At 39.9% G+C, this 26,662-nt stretch overlaps 1 protein-coding gene and 1 long non-coding RNA gene across 12 annotated transcripts in view; both read right to left on the bottom strand.

Moving 5' to 3' along the window:
• The window catches only part of LOC112263370, a 70,933-nt gene extending 56,133 nt beyond the window's left edge, over nt 1–14,800 (bottom strand). The window contains exon 1 of one of the 3 annotated variants that reach the window (XR_002955482.2): nt 14,715–14,800. This is a non-coding gene — a long non-coding RNA (uncharacterized LOC112263370). Of the gene's footprint in view, nt 1–10,550; nt 10,810–13,500; nt 14,005–14,714 lie in introns of those variants that run through there. The other 2 variants (XR_002955480.2, XR_002955481.2) reach the window with 2 other exon arrangements.
• A 5,897-nt stretch (nt 14,801–20,697) lies between these two features.
• mef2cb (myocyte enhancer factor 2cb) overlaps nt 20,698–26,662 on the bottom strand; it is a 97,094-nt gene continuing 91,129 nt past the window's right edge. For all 9 annotated transcript variants that reach the window (XM_042330672.1, XM_042330674.1, XM_024439523.2 and 6 more), the window contains 3 exons: nt 25,475–25,604; nt 24,677–24,812; nt 20,698–24,444 (listed from right to left, as the gene is read on the bottom strand). In XM_042330672.1, the coding sequence (XP_042186606.1) occupies nt 24,102–24,444; nt 24,677–24,812; nt 25,475–25,604 (609 nt within the window). In that variant the 3' untranslated portion in view covers nt 20,698–24,101. The remainder of the gene's footprint in view (nt 24,445–24,676; nt 24,813–25,474; nt 25,605–26,662) is intronic.

The following is a 26,662-nucleotide window of genomic DNA, read 5'->3' as shown; positions in this document are numbered from 1 at the left end:
ACTGTAAAGCTACCATTCATGCGTATGCAGCCAGCCTAGCTGTTGTTAACGCCAATGCTCACAACATCAGTCATACTAATCTTGTGGCCGCCAGAATTTCTGCTGCGTGTTGTTAGCATCAATGGCATTAGCCATTAAGATGACATAAGTGCAATGTAGCTAGCTAGCATTAGCATCTTTGTGGAAGTCTGCTGAACATTATATGGGATGGTTAGAGAGATATGTTGGAAAAATGCAAATCAATAAATGTTTACTATTTTGTCCTTTATATGTTTGAGCCTATATGTTTTTAAAATATGTATTTTATACATGTAGGCTACTGTATGTATTATCTACGCCCATTATCTGTGTGTAAGTAACAATGTGTGGTTATGAGACAAACTCAAATGTTTAATGTAAGTTTGTAGGATGTTACTGTACAATAGGCTTTGTTCCTCATTCATTTTAGTGCCCTTCAATTAATTCAATGTTTTGCTCAAGCAATACCATAATTATCAATGTCCCATTCACACTTCCCATTAACAAACAAACCCATCATAAAAACACATTTGGTGTGGGAGCTTACAGTACACTGACTGTCATTAATGTCCGATTAAGCCGACATTGATCCAGTCGTGTTCAGAAGGTAATGGCATGGACAGTGAGACATGGAGGTAGCTAATGTACTGGTAGGAGTGAGACCATGTCTGTGACCACCTCCACGCAGGCTGCTAAAGGGAGGGGCACTGTGTCAGAGCACAGCATGTCCACTGCTCCTCACAACGACGCTCAAGTGGCAATGCATGATTTCATTAAAAAGGGCCCAACCATGACATCCAACAATGGATTATTAGCCCATATTATGGCTGGTTGATCGTTTATAAGCAAGGATGCAGGAGGCTGACCCCATCCTTATAAATGGTGAACCAGTGGAAAGATGAGTCAATAGTTATTTGGTGTGTGTATGTGTGTGAGATGCCAAAAATCAGGAGATGCACTGAAAGGCACTGCAATGTCATATGTTTGATGCAGATTGAAAGAGCATCTACAGTGGCAAGGCTGTCGTCATTGTGTAAGATGAGCAGCCATACCTACTGATGTGGTCTACATAGCTTTGGTTACCCTGTGCACTGCTAATAATATCCATCACACCACTGTTAATGGAGAAGTCACCTGACAGGAAATACAATGCAACACCTCAATGTGTGGGATGAATCTAAATTGAGCCCAGGAGACAAGGAGAGAGTGGCATTTTAGTCAGTTACACACACACACACACACACACAGACACACACAATAAAACCAGGAACCTGTCCTGCTCCAGCGGTGCTGATGCCGGCATGCACACCGTGAGCTCACCTCTCGTTGCCACGGCGACACCAACCAGAGGGAAAATCCTGGTGTGTGTGTGTGTGTGTGTGTGTGTGTGACAGATGCCTGAGCGGGAGTAAGGAGGGCCTGAGGAATTCACACAGCGCTAGGGCTTGTTTAAGCACTAGCGCCTCATTCAGTTACCAGGCCTTAGTTATTAGGGAAACACTAAACCGGCCCTTTCAATTATCAAGGCAATGACTTTAGCACGGCAGCCTGTTTATAATGGCTGGCCTGGGATTTGAAATGAGATTACTTAGAAATAGTCGGCCGACAAGGTGGAAAATAGACATTTACAAACACACACACACACACACACAAATATGTGTATTATCATGATTATGTAGATTGAACAGGTATGCACACAAACATATAGAAAATCACAGTCATGAACACACTTACAGGTATGACCACCACATTAAACACACACACACACACACACAAACACCCACGCCTACTTTTATTTCCCAAAACATAAAAATGGGACAAACAGCTGAATTGGTGACTGGGTTCTATAAGTGGTGAAAAGCTAACTCAGTCTGAGGGTCCTCTGCTCATCAATGGTGGCGCTCCACCTCCATTGAATGCCCTGAATTCATTAGCCATCGAGCACAGATGGCGTCTGGCTGCTTGTCTCAAGTTCAAGTTCATGTCCAGAAGAGACAGAGAGAGACATGGTGAAGCCAGACAGAACAGACGCTACTGAGACACAACCATTGTTCCTCGTCTACAGGCATCTCCCAACGTCCTTGGGACCTGGACGAACGTTGAATACTGCATTGGATCTGGTATGACCTGTCTCTGCTTGACATAGCTTGATATTTTAGCAAATCAAGCTGAAGGATTTGTGTGATGTTTTTCGTGCTTAAGTAAGTATTTACCACGACTATGTAACTGCTACAGACAAATGACAAAAAAAGGACGTGCTAGGTCTGAACACCCGTCCGTATGCAATTAAATCCCAGTGTAAAACACATTGTGTTATGACAATACAATACTATAATAACAGATGCAACAACATGGTGACTATTTTAAATCCTTTGTCTAGCATAGAAATGACCCAGACGGACCTCATCATAAGGTCACTGCCTGCCAGATTGCACTTGTATTATTACAACATGAGCCCTCTGCACAGAAAGAAGGCACATAAAAAAAAACTGGCAAGCTGGGCTGGTGTAAAATATGCTGATTGCTCGTCCAATGAATATGAAAAACCTGCCATGGTCGCCATGGTTATGTTACTCAGCCAATCACATGACAACAATGGCTGCAGAGGACTGTAAGTGTGGGTGGGGAGGGAGTGGACAGCAGAGCCAGAGTTACTGAGCAGAGAAAGGTGCTGTCACCACCCATCTCTATACACATAGTCAAATCACACGTCTATATTTCTCTGTGAAAATGGGTCTTTTGAAATGGATGGCAAGGCCTCTCCTCTCCTTCCCATACCCTGCCTGTATGGCAGTTTCATAAATAACCACATGTATCCTCAGAGCCAGGGGCAGACTGGCCATCTGGCATTTCAGGCAATTGTCAGATGGGCTGAACCATTTTTAGCTGAGTGGGCCTGTCTAACTAGGTTTTTTTTGTTGCAAAAAATGATCATTATTTGGCTAATAATGTGGGCCTCAAGGGAAAATTGAGCCGTTGTGGAGGCCTTGAGGAAAAGAATGGGCCAGTGTGGGGACCTCAGCAAAAAGAAATTGGCCGGTGTGTTAGAAATGCCAGGGCGGATTTCTGGTCCCAGTCCGCCCTTGCTCACAGCCACTCCAAGCACTTCCTACTGTGAGATACACTACTCAGCCAACAAAGATGAGCTAGAGAAAAAGTATGTAGGACTATCTGCTGTCGGGTATTAGATTAATTGTAGCTAAATATTCAGCTTGATAGAGTATTTACTATATTACCACAGACTCATGCATGATTTGGCAGTGTTCGCAAGAGGACAAAATATTAATGTGATATACACTAATGCTCTGGAGACAGTGCACGCCCAATGCAAACCGGTGCCAGCCAATATCACTGTTACAGTATGCACAGCAGGAATAGTGAGAGTGACTAAGAGAGAGAGAGATGCAAGTGTGACTTGCAACAGTTTCAGGCATGTGATACTGTTCTCTCTCCTGGCAACACTGGGCTACATCTAGCATTGCATTGTGATGCTGCACTTTTTGAGGAGAATGACTGAGGTTAACATCCTCTGTTTGATACAGTGCTACAATATGGGGAAACATAGTGTATGACAGCCTAGAAAGGACATGAAAGTAGGCTACTGCAAAGCAATAAGACACAAAATAAAAGACACAAAATAAAATAGGCTACCATATGATATAGCCTACTGGTTTTGTATTTCAGGCTAAATAAAAAATAATTACACTGGATGAATAAAATAAGAATGTCTCCACCAATATCAATTGGCGGAGGAATAATTTGGTGAAATGGTAGACAATTTTTTGGGTCAAAAGTATCAAATTGAATTTAGGTAAGTTTCACACCATAAAACATTTTCAGACTTCCAATGATGAAGAAATCTTTTCATTCAGTCAGTTTAGTGTAGTGGCCTTTTATGCTATGGCGAATCAACTGATTTATATTTGCTGGTTTACTTACAGACTACAAGTTTTTCTTTACACTGTGTTGACATTTAGTACGAAGCCAGAGTAGAAAACAATGCAGCCATTCATGAGTCTAGATGGTGATTTCAATCGACTTAACCAGGGACAATGAAACGTGGTTATTCACTGCTTTCCCAAATTGTGTTCTCAAATAAAAAATTTGGGCTAACGTATAATGACCCAGTATTGTATACACTCTTTGATAAGGGTCAGCACAAGACACACCAGTTTTGTCTGATGGTGTGAGAAAAGTCGGCCAGAGACCCTTTCAGCAAGACCATGTTGAATTCAGCCACTGTGAGCCTATTTAACATTGAACTTGAATAATACCATGTGCACTAGCCTACCACTGCATACACTGATGGTTTAGGCCTAGAACTCTGGCGCTTCCACATCAGCCTATCAATTAAAAATAAATTTAGGCCAGCACTTGTCAAAAAAAAAAAAAAGCAATTTCATCAGTTAGGCTACAGCTAATCAATCTTTTAATAGACTTTTAAGTAATCATAAGACATTACACAATGTACACAAAAAAATACATCCATATGAAAAGGCCTACTATTAATAATAATATACTATCTGAAATGTTTTTAAAAATCACAAAAGAAAAATGTAGGCTATGACTCAATTAAAAGCAGTTTAAGAACAAGTGTAGATAATAAAGATCCCCTCATCTCCAGACAATAGACTCTTGTAACATCCATGAAGAAAACGAACAGCCTAGGTTACAACTGACACCATGCAGAGGCTATTCTCAAATATAAATAGATCTTGTTGGAATGCTATCGTTTAGAAACAATGGTTTTTACAACTCTATTGGGTTGACAACAAAGCATTTCATGTTCATGGTGTTTGTACCATTCTATCCAACTGTGCTACCATCAATAAAGAAACAAGACAACTATCCCGCTAGTCACCATGTGCCTAATGCATGCCACGTGCTCCCTTGGTTGTTATAAACAAATCCACTGGTGGCTAATATAAGCCTAATGGCCTGTAGCCTATAGCTAATAGCATCCAACATGCAGAATTACCAGGCCAGAAGCTATGCCTGCACTATTAAGCTATTTCTTTAAAACGAATTTTATTCGGATGTACTATATATATCAGAATAAAATAAATATGTTGGCTTTAGCTAATTCTATAAACATTCATTTATATTAATCAGGGCATGTCTTGCAATTAAAGGTAAAACAAAAAAATCCTGGTCAAGTTCAAATACAGCACATGAAGTGATATCATCTATTCAATTTGGCAGACTTCTCTAGGCCTTTATTGCATTGTCAAATTCATTCTCATGAGACAAACAATAGATCAGTGTTAGAGCGCTAGGCCATTATAAGTCCTACAATTCCATAATTATATAACATCGTTGATTGGATGTATAAACGCGTCCAGGTTTAAGATAATTGGCAATGCATTACGCATTCAAAACCGTTGCTACTCAAGTTTTGAGGCCGCGTCGGCTGGGTGGGAAACGTCGCCTCTTTCTATGGGGATGCAGATGAGTCTGGCGCACTTGACATCTTTTCATCACCCATGGACCCCCCAACCCCCGTTCCTGTCTGTCATATTCGGACTGAGCATGGCATTGCCACTTGCCCCGAGCGTGGGAATGGGAGCGTCCAGTCGTTCACATCTCCAGCACTGCGGTTAACGGAATCAATTAAGCAGGGCCGACCCCCACTTACACAAACCCCTCCCACCTCCCCATCCTTCTTAGCCTATACCCCAAACCCCCCTCTCCGTTTTTGTCAGCTCTGTATACGTTCTAATTATTGCTGTTTGGGAAGCCAGCGCCGTTTCCTGGTTGGAGTCGATCATGCTGAAATAAAAAAATGGGGAGGGCGCGCATCCTAAATGTCAATCTCATTCTCAATGCTATAGCCTACATTAGCCAAACAGATGGAGCATGCATTCTAGCCTAGGCTATATTCATTTGCCACATTTAATTATAGATAATAACGTATTTCAAGAAAGAATATAGCAAGAAGCATGAACAAGATAGATACAAAATCAGAACTCTCACACTGAATCTGTCAAAGGCCTATAATAGCCTAAGCATATACTTAAAAAGTGTGTGGGCGTGTGTGTGAATGCAACATTTACTCATGCTATGATTAGTTATAGTCTAGGCTACCTGAAGTTTTCAAAAGTAATTGCCTGCCACAAACATAAATAAGTAATACATAAATACAACTATTTCCCATTTCCAATAAGTGAAAATGTCCCGTCAATGCTAGCTGAAACAGCAATTATTTCAAATGTTAAGACTTTTTCAATAGTATATTTTAACGTCAGGTTATTATTTTGTGCATAGAGTAGGTTTATTGGTCTTGTTATTTCCCGTTTATATTTCCAAGGTCCTCGATGAGTCTGGAAGTAGTTTTTACTTTCGGTTATCTAGCTTTATGACGGCCATCACACTCATACAGCTAGATAACCAAAGATAACAACCCACTTCCCATTCTTCAACAATATTCCATAATAGTCTTCTGTTCTCCGGGCGTTGGATTATGCACCTGCTTTCAGAAGTCGTCACCCATACTTTGAGGCAAATAAACCAAAATATAGAAGTACACCTAATATTACTCCCATTCATAATCCTATTTTATTTCCATAAAGGCCACTTCTGTGGAACGAGTCCCCCAAACTTCCACACACCAGTTGTTAAAAAATATAATATCCAAAAAATATAATATAATGTGTTTAGATTGTCATATTCAGATGACATTAGCCAACATTACTGAGTTGAAGTAAGGTGGAGAACTGTATGGTGCAGTCATCCTTGCACAGGCCCTGATTTGCAATGCAAATTAATTCAATTCCACAAAAGGCTCTTTCGCCTATTAAATCGTTGTGGCAGGCGCAATAGATATCCTGTGAGGCCAGCAAAGAAGATACGGAGGAGGTGGAAAATCCGTTTCCTGGAGAAAGTGCGAAAATGACACAGGATAAACGTCGCGATTGTTTCGGAATATGGAGAGGACCTTGTATGTGACCAAAAAAATATCAAGTTGTCCGCACGTATCCAGCGTGCTAGAGGAAAGAGATGCCGAGGACTCTAAACCAAGGGTTCCGTTATGTTGGCTAGCCTCTGCCAACCGTCTGAAAGGAGTGGGAAAAGGGCCATCCCCAAGGAAAGGGGGGAAACGGGGAGGAGGGCTGGGCTTCCAATGCCAAAATCTGGACCAACCCGGCGAGGTCAAAGGCCTCAGACCACGGGAGTGTAAAGTAATGATGATGATGTCATGAAAAATCACAAATGCACGCTGATATTCATGCACGAGCAAGTGGCAAATCTCCTTGCGTCATTACCAAGGCACCGGAATAATTGCGTTTTCCGCTAGCGGTCTGCACGCGTTTTGTGGAATGACAAAAAAAAGGACGGAAAGACAAAATGATTTTGCTATGGTATGAGCACGATCATCTTGATACATTTTTAAGCCAGTAAGGGTATAATAGCCAGCAGTTTAAACCACAAAATAAAAGAGCTCAAATCAATGGAGGACATATGGCAGCATTCCAGGGCTGAGTAGAGCATTGTCCTTGTATTTTCGTCGCAGCTAGTACCGAGTAGGGTCTTTGCTGTAGCATGGAACTGGGCCAGGTTGATCGAATATACGGGTGTGAGAGAGAATGCGAGTCAAGCCACTTTCATTGACTCGATTTGAGTCGAAATCCTATTGGCTTCATGTGTTTTTTTTCATCGTCGTGACCGATGTAAACGCTACAATGGTTTCCAGGTAGGCTATACTGGCGATGTCGCATTATCCAACACGCGTTCATTTTTCTACACAGTGACACACCTAAAACGTTTCATTTTGTCTGTATCAAACATTCAATAATGATATATTAATATGTATCAGACTTAGTAGGAAATATAAATAGTCAATAACCTAACTATTAACGATATGTGTTCATGCGCCCGGACGTTTTTTAAATTTTTAATTTATTTTTAGTATGAGTTTAGGATGTATGCCAGGGCTATTACCCATACTATAGGGTAGGTTACTGTATACGTATTGTTAGCAAGAATTCTCCAAATTTGGCACAAAAAAAGCAAGATAGTTGTGTGCTTTGTGTGTGTCTCTGTGTGTGTGTGTGTCAAATGAGAGAGAGCGAGGGGAGGGCGAAAGCAGTGAGGTCCAATTAAGGTATTGGGCTACATGATACACCAATATTGCGATTAATAGGCCAACTAAACAAGATCGATATTTCCGTGCTATACTAATTGTGGTTCCAAACTTGGCTTATTTTTACAACGCAGAGATGATCCGCACAAAATGTGACTTTGTAGTCCTTTTTCAGGCTTATTTAATTATCTGTATTTTACAAACAACGGGTAGGCCTAATTAACTGCATATACACCCTATAGCCTACGATATTGCCTAATCTTTGCACGTTAACTGAAATGTTTTGCGTTTCCATCTATGTCGCGACATGCACCTGTTCACTTGTGTTTTTGCTGCGCGCTATATTAATGTATTGGCCCTATTAAAACATGTCGTTCGGGTGCTAACATGAAAGGCCCAAATAGGTTGGAAGGCATCCAATTGCTCAGCCAAAACACATCTAAATTCAACGTTTATATGATCACGACACCCGGCCCTGTGCAATTATTAAGCCCAGTTATTATTCGGAACGCGGTTCAAATCTGACTGCAAGTTAAAGTATTCATAAGTGGTAGCCTTGATATTAAAATTCCTTCGAAGTGACACCGGTTGATCCAACTGACAGAGATCCCATTTGAAGGCTAATGCACTAATACAATGTCCCTCCAAGAATGCGCCATGCACGTCTCTATCCAATTCTGTATAATTTCAGAGTCACCCATTTATTAAAGTCCATTTTTTATACTTTTTAATCATGTATTTGCAAGTTAGGGTAAACCCTAAGCTCTGAACATAGGGAACACAGGCCTCAACCACGCATTTGTTGTATCATACAACCCCACATAGGCCTACAATTGTAACAGTAGGCTACCAAAGCGATATATTCAGTTAAGTGAAATTTCCCAATGGTTCTGACATAATATTATAATCTATATGACTACTATTTCTCAATTTCAACAGAAGTGAGTTTTAAACATAAAAAGCAAGCATTTCTCGCACCTTGGCCTTTTTGCGCGCCATACAGCATGGAACATTTGCCCTGCAGCATATAGACTAGCCTGCAACCGTGATCCTATACTGTAGGTTTTATATGTTGTCATTCTATCACTTTAAACATCAGTAATGCCTTGATTATGCTACACAGAGTATGTCGTGGTTATTTCGGTACCCAATTTATGACAGTATACCGTGAATGTCTGACACTGTATAACACTGTGTGACATTCTAATAGACCATCTGTATAACATTGACTGTTTTTTATACAGTATGTAGGCTAAATAAACTCATTCAAACCAATAATTTTTACTTTGTAAATAGTGGTTTTCTTTTCTTTCTTTCTTTTATTGAGTTCTCGTCCTCATTAAAGGGGCAATCAAACAAGTTCAAACAATGACACAGTTGCCAATCCACCACTGTGTTGGTAAATAGCTGGGGTATGTGGCTGGAGCTCTCGAATTCATAGACAGAGCAATGCATGCAAAGACTGACGATCCATGATATCCCAATTATGGTTATACATTGAGTTATTTACAAACAATGTAGTTAAACAAGCTTATATGTTGGTCTTTATGGAGCTACGACAGTTGAATTAAGCTCATTAGGCAATTATAATGTATATTCTTCAAGAATCAATAAGTATAATTCATTAATTTTAAAAGTAAAAAAAAAAAAAGATGTGACAATCGCAAACTGTCCCTTTAAGGATTGGAGCAGTAAGTAGGTTAACTAACTGTGCACAAAACCCCATAAGTACTTTTTCACAACTAACCCAACAACCGAGACTGGTCTGCACCATAGGCGTGAAATGAAGTATTGTTTACACCATACGATACGGAGGTAGCCTACACAATTTTCATCATGAGTCGATGTGCAACCCAATCTTTACGCATACGTTGTAGCCTACATTCAATTTTACCCGGCAAAGCACACTATAAACTGATGTTCGGAGCAATTGAAGACATTCTCCGCTGGCCGTTTTGACTTATTGCACAAACCATCTACCAATAATTGAACGTGTCATTGCGCTAAGTCTGCACTTTGGCTCAATGCATGGAGAGGCGTTGGCTACTTTTGCACTGTGCTTGTGACTGTGGTTGCCACAAGCTCATGCAAACAGTCTGAACAATGCTCAGAGTTTTCGTCATGATTATTTATTTCAGCGAATTAAGTAGGCCTACAACATCTCCAAATGTGACAAAATGTAAATGTATTTAAGTGCGAGGGAAGAGCACTACAGCCCTACGAAGCGGTATGAACTGCAACTGCTCAAATATATATGAAAGCTAATCGTAGCCTACATGGTCCTCTTCAACTAAAACAAATCATCTCTATACATTACGTCCACTAGCCAATAAGAACCAATGAATATAGTCTATTATTCACCGAGTCATTCAACTTTACTGTAACTTTTACGCACATCAAGCTACATAAACTTTACGCACGGTCAATGGATTATCACCAAAATTGAACTTACTTCCTCAAATTGCGCAAGAAGCATCACAGCAATCAGACACAGAAATCAGAAATTATCCCAGATAGGAGATATGTTCTGTGGGATCCCGTGGACAGTCCCCCAAATATCCAGCCGTCCTCGGCCGTCACTTCATTTAAAATTGCCGCTAATACTCAGTTCATTATGTGTGCTTCAGTTGCTCTGAGTAAAAGCCTGAGCATATTCCAAGCACATGATAGAGGGAGGGGAGAGGGAGACCGAACTTTCCCATAACGTCTGCGGCACCAAATAGAAAGTGCACAGTTGAAGCTGTGAGAGTCTGCAAGTTCTTTTTTTTTTTGGGGGGGGGGTCCATCCTTTCTCTGTGAGAAAGGACGTGCTCTGAAATTCAAACAAGTTCTCTCGCTCTGTTGTTGGGCACGAACTGAAGAGGCATTGTTCGTCTTTTGACCTGGACTCCCCCATTCCCAGACCAGGTTACGGAGTGATGGCGGTCGGTAATGAATTTGCTGCAGGCCCTCCTTTAACGCGTTATGACAAACGGAACATACTTACAGTCGTTCAGACAAAAGCGTGAACAAATGTGTTTGATACAATCCCAAACCAAGACTGAAGGAGGCCAGTAATACATCATAGTCTTTGTGGGAAAAACATTTTATAATTCCACTCAAAATGTTTTTGGTCGGTCTTTTTGCCTTCACCTAAGCATTTAGTTCATTTGTATACACCCCCCCACACGCACACACACACACAAACACACACACCGTGATGAGTGGATTTATACAATGTAAAAATGATGTACCAATTGAACTTGTGATAAATTAATTTCAGAAGACAGCAAAAAGTAGTTAGCTATAAGATGGAAGCAATGTGTGGCCCTAACTTCTTCTTTAGCCTGTGTTGTGCAGGCAGAGGCGTAGTGCCCATAGGGGGCACACAGACCCCCTCAGATGTGTCCCAGCAATTTTATGAATTTGGCTTTAGCTAGCCCAGATCCCAATCTTCCAACCTCATAACTAGCTCCTGTACCAGGAAGACATTTCAGCCTACCAATCAAGTTAGATAGCTTGTCTAACTATCTTAGCTGGCCTGTCTACTTGCAAGGTTGGTAGACTTTAAAAAAGCAAGCAATTACTAAAAGTACTCAGTAAGACTCACATTCCTTTAAATCTTTTACCAAGATTTTAGCAGATATGCAGAGAACCACATTTAGTTTCTTTAAAATAACCACCAGTCAGTAGGATACTTACAGCTCAAGAGGTATGCTTAGATATACAGAAAAATATATATATTTTTTTTATATAGAATTAAGCATAGTGATTATGTCTCTAGATTACAGGAAAAAGCTATTTCAAGTGTTTGACAAATGCTACATTCCCTAACTTCCACCCCCCAGCCATCCTCAGGTACTTTGTGCCCCCTTAGATTGTAGGGGTGCATGACACCCCTGTGTGCAAGGACCATGTGACATGATATGCTTGGGCTGTTACATATCTAGCCTATAGACAATGGAAATATTGGTATTGTTACTAACAAGTTACAATAGGTAATACAGGTAATGTAATGAATTGCAATTCTTATTGTTATTAGTATTATTACTACAACTATTATCACCTATTTGTTATTACACTATCAACATAGCTACGCTTACTACAGGTTCAAATGCCTTGTTAATAGTTTGGAGGAGATAAAGTATGTCCTTTTTTTGTGAAACACTACATTTATATCAGGGCAAAGTCATTTCCTACAGCTCTCTTTCTTAGTCTTTTCCCTGTTTAATTACAGGCATATCCATGTGATTTAACCAGATTCACGTTTTGGTTTAACAGCGAGGTCACGTTCAATGACGTAGACAAGCATATCATCTACGTGCAGCCATATTTAAATACATCAAGAAAATTAGTGCATCAAAATATGCAAATCCAGTTTACATAGTCTGTCTAGCCGCTGCCAGAGCAATTTCCCCCAACCGGTTCTTGGGTATTTGATTACCGTTTGGAAAGCGAACATTGTCCTGTTTGTTTTTGACAAAGCTCCGATGGTTGTGTGAGCGGTGTGCTTTGGAGACATCAAGTGAAGAAACCAAGGGTTCTGCCTGGGAAATCGCCCATGCATAATGAGATGAGCCACTTTGCCATTCACAGTGCTCCGATGCTGTTGGTTCCAGCGTGCGTATTATTTTTTATATTGTTGCATATGTAAAAGATAGATTTGCATTGCTTTACTTTTCTATATTCTTCGTTTTCCATGCTATTACTTTTGGTTTAGGTTGTAGTGATTGCAATGGATATTTATGGATGATGACGCGCACCTACAAGCGTTAACCTACAGTATTTCGAATTTCACATAGCCTATCAGCTGAAAAAAAGGACTATTCCGAAAATAATGGGTTAAAATAAGGCAATAGGCCTATAGAAAGTTTGTTAGTTGACTAATGATGTAAAACTGTAAAATATAATATTATTATTGTTCTCGACAGAAATATGTATAAGATTCTAATGGCCAAACAATAGAAGAAGGGATTCAGTGCTATAATAATGCTGAGGATCCTGGATTTATATTTAGCCTATATTCCAGGAAAGGTGTTCGAGATTGTGCTTTACAACAACAACAAAAATATTTGGGATACATGTAGCCTATGGTCATTTGAATAATCTGAATAATGTTAAGTGTTAACCCACCTTAGAGTATGTTTCTCTATTGGCTATGTAAAGGCGACATTTCCTCTGTATTGGCTAATGATGCGCACACAGGCCGCATTTGTGGGAGCGCGCGAGCACATACACACTGAATGAAACACTGACTTATTAACCATTGTCTTGAAGTAGCTAATTGTTGAATTTTTAGTAGATATGATCGTTTTTTAAATCACAAACAATGATTGGTTTAGAATGAGCGTTTTGCTTTATAAAATCGAATTGCAACACATTATATATAGTAGGCTAGGCTAAATGAGATACGTTTAACTTACCCTTATATTTTACATCACCATTCAAATCTTCCTGCTGGGCTATGCACGCGCTCTCAATCAAGTCGTCGCCAATTTCCCAGCCCAATTTATTTGTGCGAGCTGTTGGGAGATTCCGTAGTCCCTACTCGTAACTCAGCCTCCTCGTCAAGTGAACCTTTTTCCCGAACTGCTCCTCTTATGTGTCACCCAATAGAAGTGGTCAGACGGGCACACGTAAAGATTTTTCCCTCCAAACAGGGTACATGCTGTCATCGACCTGCAAGTTGTTTGTTTTGACAAACACGCATGGGGTTTGCATGCATAGGCTACAGCATTCTAAGATTATTGCACATCAATTGCTCTTGCCACTTGTAAAACCAAACCACCCTTTTTCGAATTTGTAACATGGAATAGTGTGACGCACTTTAACCAATATGTCAAGTGAGGCATGTCAGCTATGTGAACTAGATAAATATGCAGTTCCAATCACACTGTAGCACCTATTGACGGTTAGGCTAAAGCAAGATACAGACCCAAACAAGGTCTACAGCAAAGTGGAATAAAAAGAGAACTGCGTGAACATAAACACTTTTTTTTTACAAACGCAATGACGTATTAATAATTTGCATTTGAATTGTCACGGATATTTCAAAATAGATAGCCATTGCACTTATTATATCAGTGACATATGTAACAGGGACGAATTTGACGATAGAGAAGAAACTGCGACATTTTCCCAATTAGGCTATAGGCTATATGGCTTGCTTTTCTGCAAACGATAGAAAAAGATACAAGCTATTATAATCTTAATGTGGTCATCAATCAATTATAGAATACATATTTATGCCCGACACAGACTTCATATTGGAACTAGATCATTGGTAATACACCGACTGGTGATACCCGTCTTCCATGTCGTGGTCAACATGGACTATCTTCATTACATATCTCTATATACGTTTAATGAAACATGCACGGTCAGCCTATAATGAGAATGAGAGGACAATCGTTTCTAGTCACTCGGTCTCTTTTACATCTTACCCCTTCCAGTCATATGGCGAATAACCAATTATTTATGTTTTCGCCTGCTTTCAAATGTAGGAATACGTTACGATTTTGCAGTTCATGCTCTCAGTTTCGAACAAAACTCATAAATAGGCCTACAACGTAAACGCGTCCTTTATTGTAAATTATCTTTAAATCTTTAGAAAAAAATACATCTTAAAGCATCTCACCATGACGAAACAGGCCTTGGATAAGAAGAGCCAATAGTTCCTTGGTGTGTGTGTGTGCGCGCGAGCGTGTGTGAGTGTGTGACACACACACACAGAGAGAGAGAGAGAGAGAGAGAGAGAGAGAGAGAGAGAGAGAGAGAGAGAGAGAGAGAGAAAAGAGAGAGAGAGAGAGAGAGAGAGTGGTTGAGTGCGTGCCTTTGTGCAATTTGATTTATGATTAAAAAAATGTGTAGGGCTATACAATATATATATATATATATACAAAATGTGAGCTATATAGTTTCAATGTCGCTGCAACTTAACGTCAATCAGAAAAACAAATAGTCTGTTATTATTTATATTTGCATTATGATCATTATGATTATGATTTTGATTATCACAAGTGTTTCAGTAGGCTATTATTTATTTAGTTATTACTATTAAACCCAGGCATAGGCTACTCTGTTTTATCAGTATAGGCCACCTGAATTCGACATTGATTAACAAAATATGTCCAGCGTCATTATTTAGCGAAAACGAATCGATAGTTACCAGGCTGATTGAGATTTGTGGCTTTGATGATACAGCATCTGTGAATATTAGTGTCTGTTGAGATAGTAGAGGTTTGGACTGAGGATGGGAGAGTGTATGTACTATGCACCTTAGCTAATAAACGGCGACATCTAGTGGTTACTGTGGAGAAAGTATAACGTGCCACGTAGTTATATTGAGGGTCACCAGTTTTTGGAACGTTTCGATTATTTCTCGTTTAGGAACAAACGAGATCATGTCAGCAAAATGTCATGCAAACCACAAAGTCGGTAGCCTAAATAACGAACGAATTATTACAAAAATAATGCCTATGGATTGACAAAAGACCATACACGTCTAAAGAAAGCGATGTCTAGTCAATAACACATCCTTCAAATTTTACATTAGGTGGAATGTTTTTTCTTCTTAAATTGAAGGGTAAATACAACGAACATGTTTTGAAATAAACTGCAATGGAATTGCATAGCCTGCTATTCCTCAATTTAATTGTCATTCTTCTTCTCATGTCTGATGTTTAGCCATATGCCTATGCTTTTATTGAATTTATTTCTAAACATGGCTCTGTGTTTTCATACTATTATTATTAGGATACACTATTATTCGATTTAACACGCTTTGAATTAGCCTACAATTATTTTTTCTGTCGTGTGATGTATTTTTACAATTTCAATTAATGGTGAAGTATCAATGAACTGTCTAAAATAACAACAGTACACTTCTTTCAGCATTGCATGCACTAGGGTCAAATGATTTTATTCGATTCGTTATTCCGGTGAGTAACATTTTCATTAGCTTACATGTATATAAAGTGAAAGTAATTCCACATATTATACTTCAGATCTTCTCGCTCTTGTTTATCATATGAAGAAAATGCTTATTTTAGCTCCAGACTTGAGCGGCTGTGTTTGCCTTTCCAACTTGCTCTCCTTGCACCACTGCACACGCTGTGGCCGCAGCAATCCCGGTTCGAATCTAGGTCACGGCAGTTTTTATGTTACATAATCCATGTGCTTTCAATATCGAATTGTCTTATATGATTTCACTCAGTCTTGATTTATGTGAATTTAACGAGGTTACCAATTCAATGTACTAAAACAAATAAATAGGTTATGATGCAATGGGATTCAAATAGGCTTACGTCTGGATCTGTCCTTATTTTTTTAATTGATACATTCGATTTATGATAGCATGTTATTGTATTATTGTAACCTACTCTAAGAGTTTATATTATGAAAATTGGGGAGAAAAAAAAGACATGGCGATTGGGGGCGCAGTTAACAGGAATAGTTGCTTGTAGCAATACTTTCCCACTGGGCACAGACCTCAGTTCAAGGTCCAGTTTTGATTTACATTTGGTTGGATTAACTCATGTAAATTCAGCGCGATATCAACAAAAAATGTCACCCTTTCATTGGATGTAGGGTAAAAGTTGGATGAAAAAATACGAAATTCTCTCAATCCAATCAGTTTTCCACGTTCATTCAATATCATCACGTTTTTTTGATGTTGTTGAAATGACATGGAAATAACTTTGATTCAACCAGTTTTTGCCTAGTCGGTTGCGCAATTGTATTTCAACTGTTTTGTCCAAATGTCATTTAAGTTTAGTTCTCTGCTTCAAATTGCGCACAGGTTGCTTAATCGTTTCGTAGCAAATAACCCAATGACTCTTTCCTAGGTATTGGTTTCACATGTTTCAAATTTCACACATTTGCATCCATTTTAGATCTAGTTTTTCAGGATAAAACCCCCCACATTAATTCTACCAGTTAATTCATCTTCAGCTAAAATGTGTCTTCCTGAAATGTCTTGTTCTTGATATCAAGTTTTCCCCAACCATTTATGGACATATGTTCTTGTTTGTCAGGCTGATAGGTAAAGGGTGAAATCGTACATTATTAAGCTACACCAGGACAATTGAAGGTTCGAGCGGCCTATACTAGTCTACAAGCGTTCCACAACCATAATAGCTACAACCATTCTCAATGTAAGACGAACATGATGAAGCACCTTCAATACACGTTTTTTCTTCTTCTTTTCAATGAACCGCTCACGCTGTCTGGGATTTTTAGTACTCTGTGACCATTGTTCCATTGAGTTTGATGGGGGAATTATTATCAGTCTTTCCGAAATGTGGATAATGCTTTTTTTATTTTATTGCATATGCTCAGAATAAATGTATGTTTACTGGCAAAATGTATCACTGAATGTGAAGTGAAATAAACCTTAGCTGTAAATGTCAAATAAAAGTCTGCCATTTGAGTTCCCATGACTCAATGCCATGATTTGGTAACCTTACTACGCTACAGTTGGAAGAAATAAAGCAAAAAATGCCATTGCCGTGTCTCAATGTGGTGTCATCCATATTATGTTATATTACAGGTAACTGCCAAAATAAGGGAAACAGTTGAGTAAATGAGGGATACAAAGTATATTGAAAGCAGATGCTTCCACACAGGTGTGGAATATCCCATCATGCATGTATAAAAATGCCTGGCAAGCCATTATTTTGGCTACCATGGCTATGCCCCACAATCCACAGGGCACAAGTGGTCACTGAGTGGTTTCACCGGCAGTCACCAGATTTCAACCCAATTGAAAACTTGGGGAAGATTCTGGAGCAGCGCCAACAACAAAACGTCAAATTACGGAATTTCTCCTGGAAGATTGGTGTCGCATCCCCCGATAGACTTCCAGATACTTGTAGAATCTGTGCCAAGGTATATTGAAGCTGTACTGGCTTGTTTTGGCCCAACGCCTTGTTAAGACACTTTATGTTGCTGTTTCCTTTATTTTCGCAGTGCAGTACAGTACCTTGCAAAAGTATTCATCCCCATTGGTGTTTTTCCTATTTTCTTGCATTACAACCTGTAATTTAAACAGAGTTTTATTTGCATTTCATGTAATGGACATACACAAAATAGTCCAAATTGGTGAAGTGGAAAAAAATAAATAAAAAAATGGTAAAGTGGTGCGTGCATATGTATTCACCCCTTTTGCTATGAAGCCCCTAAATAAGAAATGGTGCAACCAATTACCTTCAGAAGTCACATAATTAGTTAGTTTGCACACAGGTGGACTTTATATAAGTGTCACATGATCTGTCACATGATCTCAGTATATATACAGCTGTTCTGAAAGGCCCCAGAGTCTGCAATACCACAAAGCAAGCAACACCACTAAGCAATCAACACAATGAAGACCAATGAGCTCTCCAAACAGGTCACGGACAAAGTTGTGGAAAAGTACAGATCAGGGTTGGGTTATACAAAAATATCCAAAACTTTGAACATCCCATGGAGCACCATTAAATCCATTATACATTTTTTTGAAAGAGTATGGCACCACAACAAACCTGCAGAGAGGGCCACCCACCAAAACTTACAGACCAGGCAAGGAGGGCATTATTCAGAGAGGTAAAAAAGGGACCAAAGATAACCCTGAAGTAGCTGCAAAGCTCCACAGCGGAGATTGGAGTATCTGTCCATAGGACGACTTTAAGCCGTACACTCCACAGAGCTGGGCTTTACGGAAGAGTGGCCAGAAAAAAGCCATTACTTAAAGAAAAATATAAGCAAACACATTTGGTGTTCACCAAAAGGCATGTGGGAGACTCCCCAAACATATGGAAGAAGGTACTCGGGTCAGATGAGACTAAAATTTATGTTTTGGCCATCAAGGAAAATGCTATGTCTGGTGCAAACCCAACACCCCTCATCACCCCGAGAACAACATCCCCACAGTGAAGTATGGTGGTGGCAGCATCATGCTGTGGGGATGTTTTTCATTGGCAGGGACTGGGAAACTGGTCAGAATTTAAGGAATGATGGATGACGCTAACTACAGGGAAATTCTTGAGGAAAATCTGTTTCAGTCTTCCAGAAATTTGAGACTGGGACAGGGGTTCCCCTTCCAGCAGGACAATGACCCTAAGCATACTGCTGAAGCAACACTCAAGTGGTGGGGAAACATTTAAATGTCTTGGAATGGCCTAGTCAATAGTTATGCACGCTCAAGTTTTCTGTTTTCTTGGCTTATTTCTTGTATGTTTCACAATAAAACATATTTTTTCATCTTCAAAGTGGCAGGCATGTTGTGTAAATCAAATGATACAACCCCCCCCCAAAAAAATTATTTTAATTTCAGGTTGTAAGGCAACACAATAGGAAAAATGCCAAGGGGGGTGAATACTTTTGCAAGCCACTGTAGCTCAATGACACCAGACATTAATTGAGACTCTCGCAGTCATTGTCTGGGGACCGTTGGTTAATTTTATGTAAATATACAGTACAAGTGAAAAGTTTGGACACACCTACTCATTCAAGGGTTATTCTTTATTTTTACTATTTTCGAGAATAATAGTGAAGACATCAAAATTGTGAAATAACACTCATGAAATCATGTAGTAACCAAAAAAGTGTTACATAAATTGAAATATGATCTCAGCAAACCATTTCTGTATGGACCTCGTTTTGTGCCTGAGGGCATTGTCATGCTGAAACAGGAAAGGGCCTTCCCCAAACTGTTGCCACAAAGTTGGAAGTACAGAATCGCCTAGAATGTCATTGTATTTTGTAGCGTTAAAATGACCCTTTACTGGAACTAAGGGGCCTGGCACAAAACATAAACACAACCCCATATCATTATTCCTCATCCACCAAACTTTACAGTTGGCACTATGCATTATGGCAGGTAGTGTTCTCCTGGCATCCGCCAAACCCAGATTAATTTGTCGGACTGCCAGATGGTGAAGCGTGATTCATCGCTCCAGAGGACGCGTTTAAACTGCTCCAGAGTCCAATGGCAGCGAGCTTTACATCATTCCAGCCTACGCTTGGCATTGTGCATGGTGATCTTAGGCTTGTGTGTGGCTGCTCGGCGATGGAAACCCATTTCATGAAGCTCCTGACGAACAGTTATTGTGCTGATGTTGCTTCCAGAGGCAGTTTGCAACTCAGTAGTGAGTGTTGCAACCGAGGACAGACAAGTGTTACGTGCTATACTCTTCAGGACTCAGTGTTCCCGTTCTGTGAGCTTGTGTGGCATACCGCTGAGCCTTTGTTGCTCCTAGACGTTTCCACTTCACAATAACAGCACTTACAATTGACCGGGGTAGCTCAAGCAGGGCAGACATTTCACAAACTGACTTGTTGGAAAGGTGGCATTCTTTGATGATGCCACGTTAAAAGTCATTGAGCTCTTCAATAAGGCCATTCTACTGTCAATGTTTGTCTATGGAGATTGCATGGCGGTGTGCTTGATTTTATACACCCGTCTGCAAAAGTAGTGGCTGAAATAGCCAAATTCATTCATTTGTAGGGCTGTCCACACACTTTTGTATATATAGTGTATCCGTTTTTTATATTGGGTCTAACGTGTTCAGTTATCAAGGTGAAGGGCATACATGGAGAGAAATTGACAAACACAATAAAGTCACACCAGAACATCAGGGTAACTAAGAAAGCCAGTCATTTTACTGAATTCTCTGCAAAATACAAATATCTTTTCCCCAGCAGAAGAAACTTTGATTTTAGGATCCAGACTTTTTCACTACATACAGCTGAATTAAGTCCCATGAGATACAGAGATGTGGCTTTAATTGAATAATATCTTATCTTCAAGTGGCAACAAAGGCCAGCTTATGCCGCTGAAAGCCGCTTTCGCTTTCCAAACACTAACTTCAGACCTCTCCAACGTTTAGATTTCTAGAAGCTACATAAGTTATTACAGACTGTTAAGCATTTTTAGCTACTCATTTCCCCCCAAACTTTTTTAATGTATAAAACTAAAATAAAGAAAACGCAAACATGGTGGAGCAATCCAATAATCCCAAGTGAATAGTTGGTATTAGTTGGCAATGGTATACCACATGACTGTACAAGTGTATGTATACCACATGACTGTACAAGTGTATGGTCTCCCCTTTGCACTAGACGTGACCGATCAAACGGTAGCTGAGGTACTGGGGTGAGTCAATTAGAGGGACTAGTATAGAGGCTAATACAGAATAATGGCATTTTACAACTGATCAACAGGTGAAGAAATACAGATGCTTCAAATCCATAACCAAAATGAAATATGAAATAAATCAAGCATGCTCAATGTCTTTGCTTACACAATATCAATAAATGCCACCTACACCTCAAAAAACACACCACAGCTCAAATGAAGGGAGCTCTTGGTGTTGTGTTTTCCGTAATTCATTAGTGAGCAGGTGGCAGAAAACAGCAAAGTAACTCAATCAGCTAAATTAACACAAGTGGGATTTGGAAAACATACTTTTCCATGATACTCAACGACTCAATGAATATACAAAAAAAAATGGACTTTTGTTTTGTGATTTTAGCCGCAGTTCACAAGGAAATGCATTCTGATAACACGACACCATAGCTACTAAGTACTAGCTACTATACCTGCCGTGTCTCAAGGAGGACATGTGATGGTATTCTCAACCTCTATCAACTATGAACAGTATGACCAAATCCAATTGAAATGGGAAACCAATTCTACATTTTGAGCAAATGCTTTTATTAATGTTTTTTTTTTTTCAATGCTTGCAATAACCATAAATGAATGTGAAAATAAAAGTTGAATAATATTACAACACAGAAATGCCACTGGCTTTGGTTTTCCACACATATGCTGCCTGAAATATCATGTGTTTTTTTTCAACCATTTGTATTGAATAAAAAAGAAAGAAAGAACACAGTAGGGGCTCTGCCCCTGTTTCTGACTACACAGACTGTATACAGCAACAACATAGTGAACTTGCATGAAATATGCACATAGAAATACCATAACACTTGAGTGACAACAGACTGAGGAGTGAGAGGCAGAGAGAAATGTGACTAGTTTCATGTAAAAAAAAAAAGACATATATATATATATATATATATTTGTCTGAAATCAACTGTTGTACTTCTCCCAAACCAGCATTTTCCTACAACATCTTGTTTGAATGCTTCATGTTACACTGCTGAGGAGGTTGTGGAACACTGCGCTGGTGATTGGACTGAGTAGGGTCAAATATGACACAACTCCTTGTGATTAACAATAGACCACCGATATACTCAACAGCTTGATCATTTGACACAAATACAATTTGGAACTATCAAATAAATATTGTAATCTGGATTTATGTGGTGTCCTGCACACAAGTTTGGGTCTCATTGTAATAATTGGCAAAGGATTTGCAGTGAAAAGATTAAATAAAATGTTCAAAATATACAGAATACATGGGCCAAAGGTCCCATCAAAGAGGATTTTGTTGGATATTGTTGTAGAAACTGACACATGCACAAATGGGCCATCATGGGTGATGTCCAAAATGTTCATTTGGCATGACGCATGTCATCTGCATGGGCATTAACCCCAAGTTCCAATCCCCACACAGTTTCCACAAATATGTTGTTTGTCAGCAAAGAGATCTATCTTTCTGAATTTACTCACAAACACAACTCTGTTCAACTGGTTCTCAAGGTTAGACTAAATACGCCTCTGAACAGCACTGTCCCAGGTGCAAATAAAACAAAAAACAGACAATATGTGCAATTGCACATAGAAAACTCCACTAAGAAAAAAAAGAAAAAACATTATTATATATATTTATATATTAGAAAGCTATACACAAGCATGTTAATTCACAGATTTTTTTTTTTTAAAGATTCTTAATATTATCATTATTATATATAATTAGAAACACGTTTAAAAACGAAACCTCTAGAAAGAGAAAACAGTTCAGCTAAGCAATGGGTTCTCAGTCTGTTTTCATGGCTTAGGGTTTTTTAATTTCTCATCGGACTATCCATCTTATATTAGCAAAGCTATCAAAAAACACATTCTGGCTTATAGAAACTACAAAAAGCCACAAAATTGCTTTGCATTGTATACCTTTCATATGAAAATATAAGCAAGTCTATCGTACAACAGTTTTTTTTTTTTACTGAATATTTCATACAAGACCCAGGGTTTCTTGATTCAACTAACATGGCTCTTGGGTAAAAGGATGGTCCTATCAATGTGCTCCATGTTTGATGAGGAGCTTTATGTTTAGCATGGGTTCTCTCATCTTGGTTCCTCACATCTACCAATGGGCCTGTGGGGTATACCTGTACAATCCTTCAAATGTTGCATATTAGCTTTCATTTTGTATATGAATAATCTGTAATGTATAGCCACGTTTGACCCCTCCCCTTTGCCCCTGCCCCCTCTATTTACATAAATACGTTGAACCTGCAACATGACATCATCTATCGTAACATACATTTTGCAAGGGAGAACTACGGAGAAAGTTAGCAATGAAATTGACTCTGTACACATGTATTGGTTGACCAACTCAAGTGCTAGGCTGTTCGCTCAGCAACATATGCTCTCAATTTTCCTCCAGTCACTGATTATCATTGAGGCAAGTTGTAAGTACTTTTACAAAACAGAGTACCTGACTTTTTTGTTGTTTATTTGTCGATATGCATATATTTACACATACACACACGTGTAAATATCTATGCATCATTTTTTTCCACACGGCACAAATAATGCATAGCTCCCCACCAAAACTATCCCTAACCCCAACCAACACCCATTTTTTTGTATCTTGGATCACCAGGCCCATCCCCACTGCTTTATAGAACTTCAATATGTATAGCACACATACTCCGCAAAAAGAAAAAAAGAAAACATTACAGTTAAATTTAGAAAAGCGTGCCCCCCTTCCTCCAATGAAACAGAAAGAGAGAGAAAAAGAGAGAGAGAGCACGGGGTCTGGGGGTGAGTGACGTGTCGCGTGTTGATATAGAGGGCGATGGTGTCGAGGCATCATTACGTCGCAGGGCTTGGGCAACGGCCAACGCTGGGCTATCATGTGGCCCACCCTTCAGACAGGCGCACGCGTTTGACCGAGGGACTCTCGCGCTCGTCCATGGCGGGCCGAGACAGTCCCAGTGGAGAGTGGAACTCGTTCCTGTGCTCGTCCCGGTCGCTGCCCTCATGGGAGCTGCTGCAGCTGCTCAGGCTGTCGACAGGGGAGTGGCCCGAGTCCTGGCGGGACGACGGGTTATGTTGCTGATGGATGCCGTAGCACAACGGTGTGCTACTGGTGCGATCTCTAGGAGGAGAAACAGGTTCGGACTTGATGTGCAGGCTTTGAGCAGAAGGCAGGGAGAGATTTGAACTCTGACATAAGTGATTGCTATTGCAATTTCTGTAGGAAGGAAAGGAAACACAAGGGGTTACAGAGTAAAGAAACATGATCATGCACCCGCAGTTACACAGGCACACACGTTTACTCCAAATCGCCCCATTCATATATCATATCTAGTCAAAAAATATCAATATGTATCAGTATTTTCACTATAGTTTCACCAACAAGCTTCATTTCAAGCTTCACTTCTCTTTGATTTATCTACTGCTTGTTTGTATTTTCATATACTCACCCTAGCTGACTGAGGGCCGAATGCTGCATGTTCTGGAGGTGTTGTTGTTGCCAACCGCTCATGGAGCCCAGGTGGAGGGAGCTACCACTGTTAAAGCCGGACAAGGAGGATAGGTCTGCACTGCTCAGCGAGTATTCTACACAGATATACACAGAGAGAGAAGGCAACCAGTCAAAACCAGTTCAGGCCAGTTCAACCAGGTTTGTAAAGTACATTTGTTTTGAATTATGGCTACTGAAATGAATAGTATAACAGTCAATTTCTTTCTCCTTATACATTGTTTCCTGCTGGGCCAACACAGGTGCCAATGAGTCACAAAGTGGGTGTGGGAGTGTTGCATTGAGGGATATATGTGTAGGAACAGCACCACCTGCTGTTAGGTTTTTGAAATTAAATGTTTTTAACATCACATTACGATGAGGCCATGTTTCAGGGCCGAACAACTTATTGTTGGCTGATTTTGCATTAAAATGCTATATTTATTTGATAATGAGCATGCTTGCAATAACTATCATATCTGTGAAGTCATGCAAATCTGTATGTGTGAGATATAGATCTTATCAAATCAATAAGAATCAAATGAATCCTCAAACAAAAATATAAATAGCGGGGCGAGTGTGTGCCATGTATAGTTCACTTTCCAGACTCATTGATACCCTGAAAGTAGTAACAAGGACACACACACTGAGGTAGAGTTTATATGTGACAAAAGACTGTGTTTGTGTGTATGTGCATGTGTGTTTGTGTGTATGTGCATGTGTGTTTGTGTAGAACATGTGTAGAAGCAGTGGTACATACCAGTACCGTATGAAGTGGAGATGGCTGATGGGTAACCGCCCATGCCTTGTCCTGGTAGGGTGGGCGTTGCTACTGAAACCACAGGGGTGGCCAATGACTGTGCTGACTGGGAGTTGTTTATTCTCTGGTTCTATGAGGGGAAGAGAAAAAGAGAGAGACGGAAAAGCATGAGTGCCATCACAAATAAAGTCAGCACCAAAGGGAAAAAAAAAGAGAATAAAAATAGACTTAGTTGTTTTTTTTTTTTGCTCCGCAGATGCTAGAAGAATGAACAAGATGCCAGCTTCTTGGAAATTAATCACTTGACACGCGGCACTGCTGAACCCTGCCAACCCTATCATTTACCACCCCTTCTGAGGTTCCGCTGTCTCTATAGTAACCCTGCTGGTCTCCACGGCAACAGAAACAGCGACGGCTGGGAGAGGCACTTTATTGTGGCAGGGTGGTGCAGAAATTATGGCGGTTTAATGCTATATAAAAGTGTTCCTTTTGTTGCCTTTCATTTCCTGGTTCTGAGAGAGGGGAAGCATATATGCTAAGGTGCTATGCAACGCCCCTCAAGCAGACATAGAAGGAAAGAATGAGGGAGGGGGTTGAAATGAGGGGGATGAGAGAGGAAAGATGATAGGATACAATAACTCAGAAATACCACTAGGTGTCACCCTAGGCCCTGGCTAAACACCCCCCCCCCTCATCCCAACATGTACAAGGCATGCCGCAGATCATGGAGGTTGCCCCTTTGTGGACAACGAGGATCATCTGACTCTTTACTTCAATCCTAACCTTAAATTTGTAAAAAGTAATCACTGACCTTTGAGCAGCTGACCTTTGAGCAGCACAATTACACCCATAGAACTATAAGGCACTTGTTCAGTTAGGGTTGATGTACTTCTATTGTTAAAGCATAATGACTGGTCTCCCGTCTATCTAACTGAGGATGGTGGATGACATCTGTGTTTGGAGATTGTTATTATTTTTGGTTGCTAGTTTGAGTGACGGGCCAACTTACCAATAGCAGATTGACATCCTCAGACTGACGGCATTAGAGGGGAGGGCGATACATTCAAATTAGTTTCATTGGATGGAGGTAGCAGGCGGGTGTGGTTCTAAGGATGGAACTGCTAGTAGTGAGGCTACTAAACAGAAGCTCATTTTAAAAAAGGAAATGTATTATTACTGCTGTACTCC

The sequence above is a fragment of the Oncorhynchus tshawytscha genome, linkage group LG12 (genome assembly GCF_018296145.1).
Source record: "Oncorhynchus tshawytscha isolate Ot180627B linkage group LG12, Otsh_v2.0, whole genome shotgun sequence".
NCBI lineage: Eukaryota > Metazoa > Chordata > Actinopteri > Salmoniformes > Salmonidae > Oncorhynchus > Oncorhynchus tshawytscha.
Note: the sequence above shows the minus strand (reverse complement) of the source record. Positions and strands in the feature narration are given on the sequence as shown.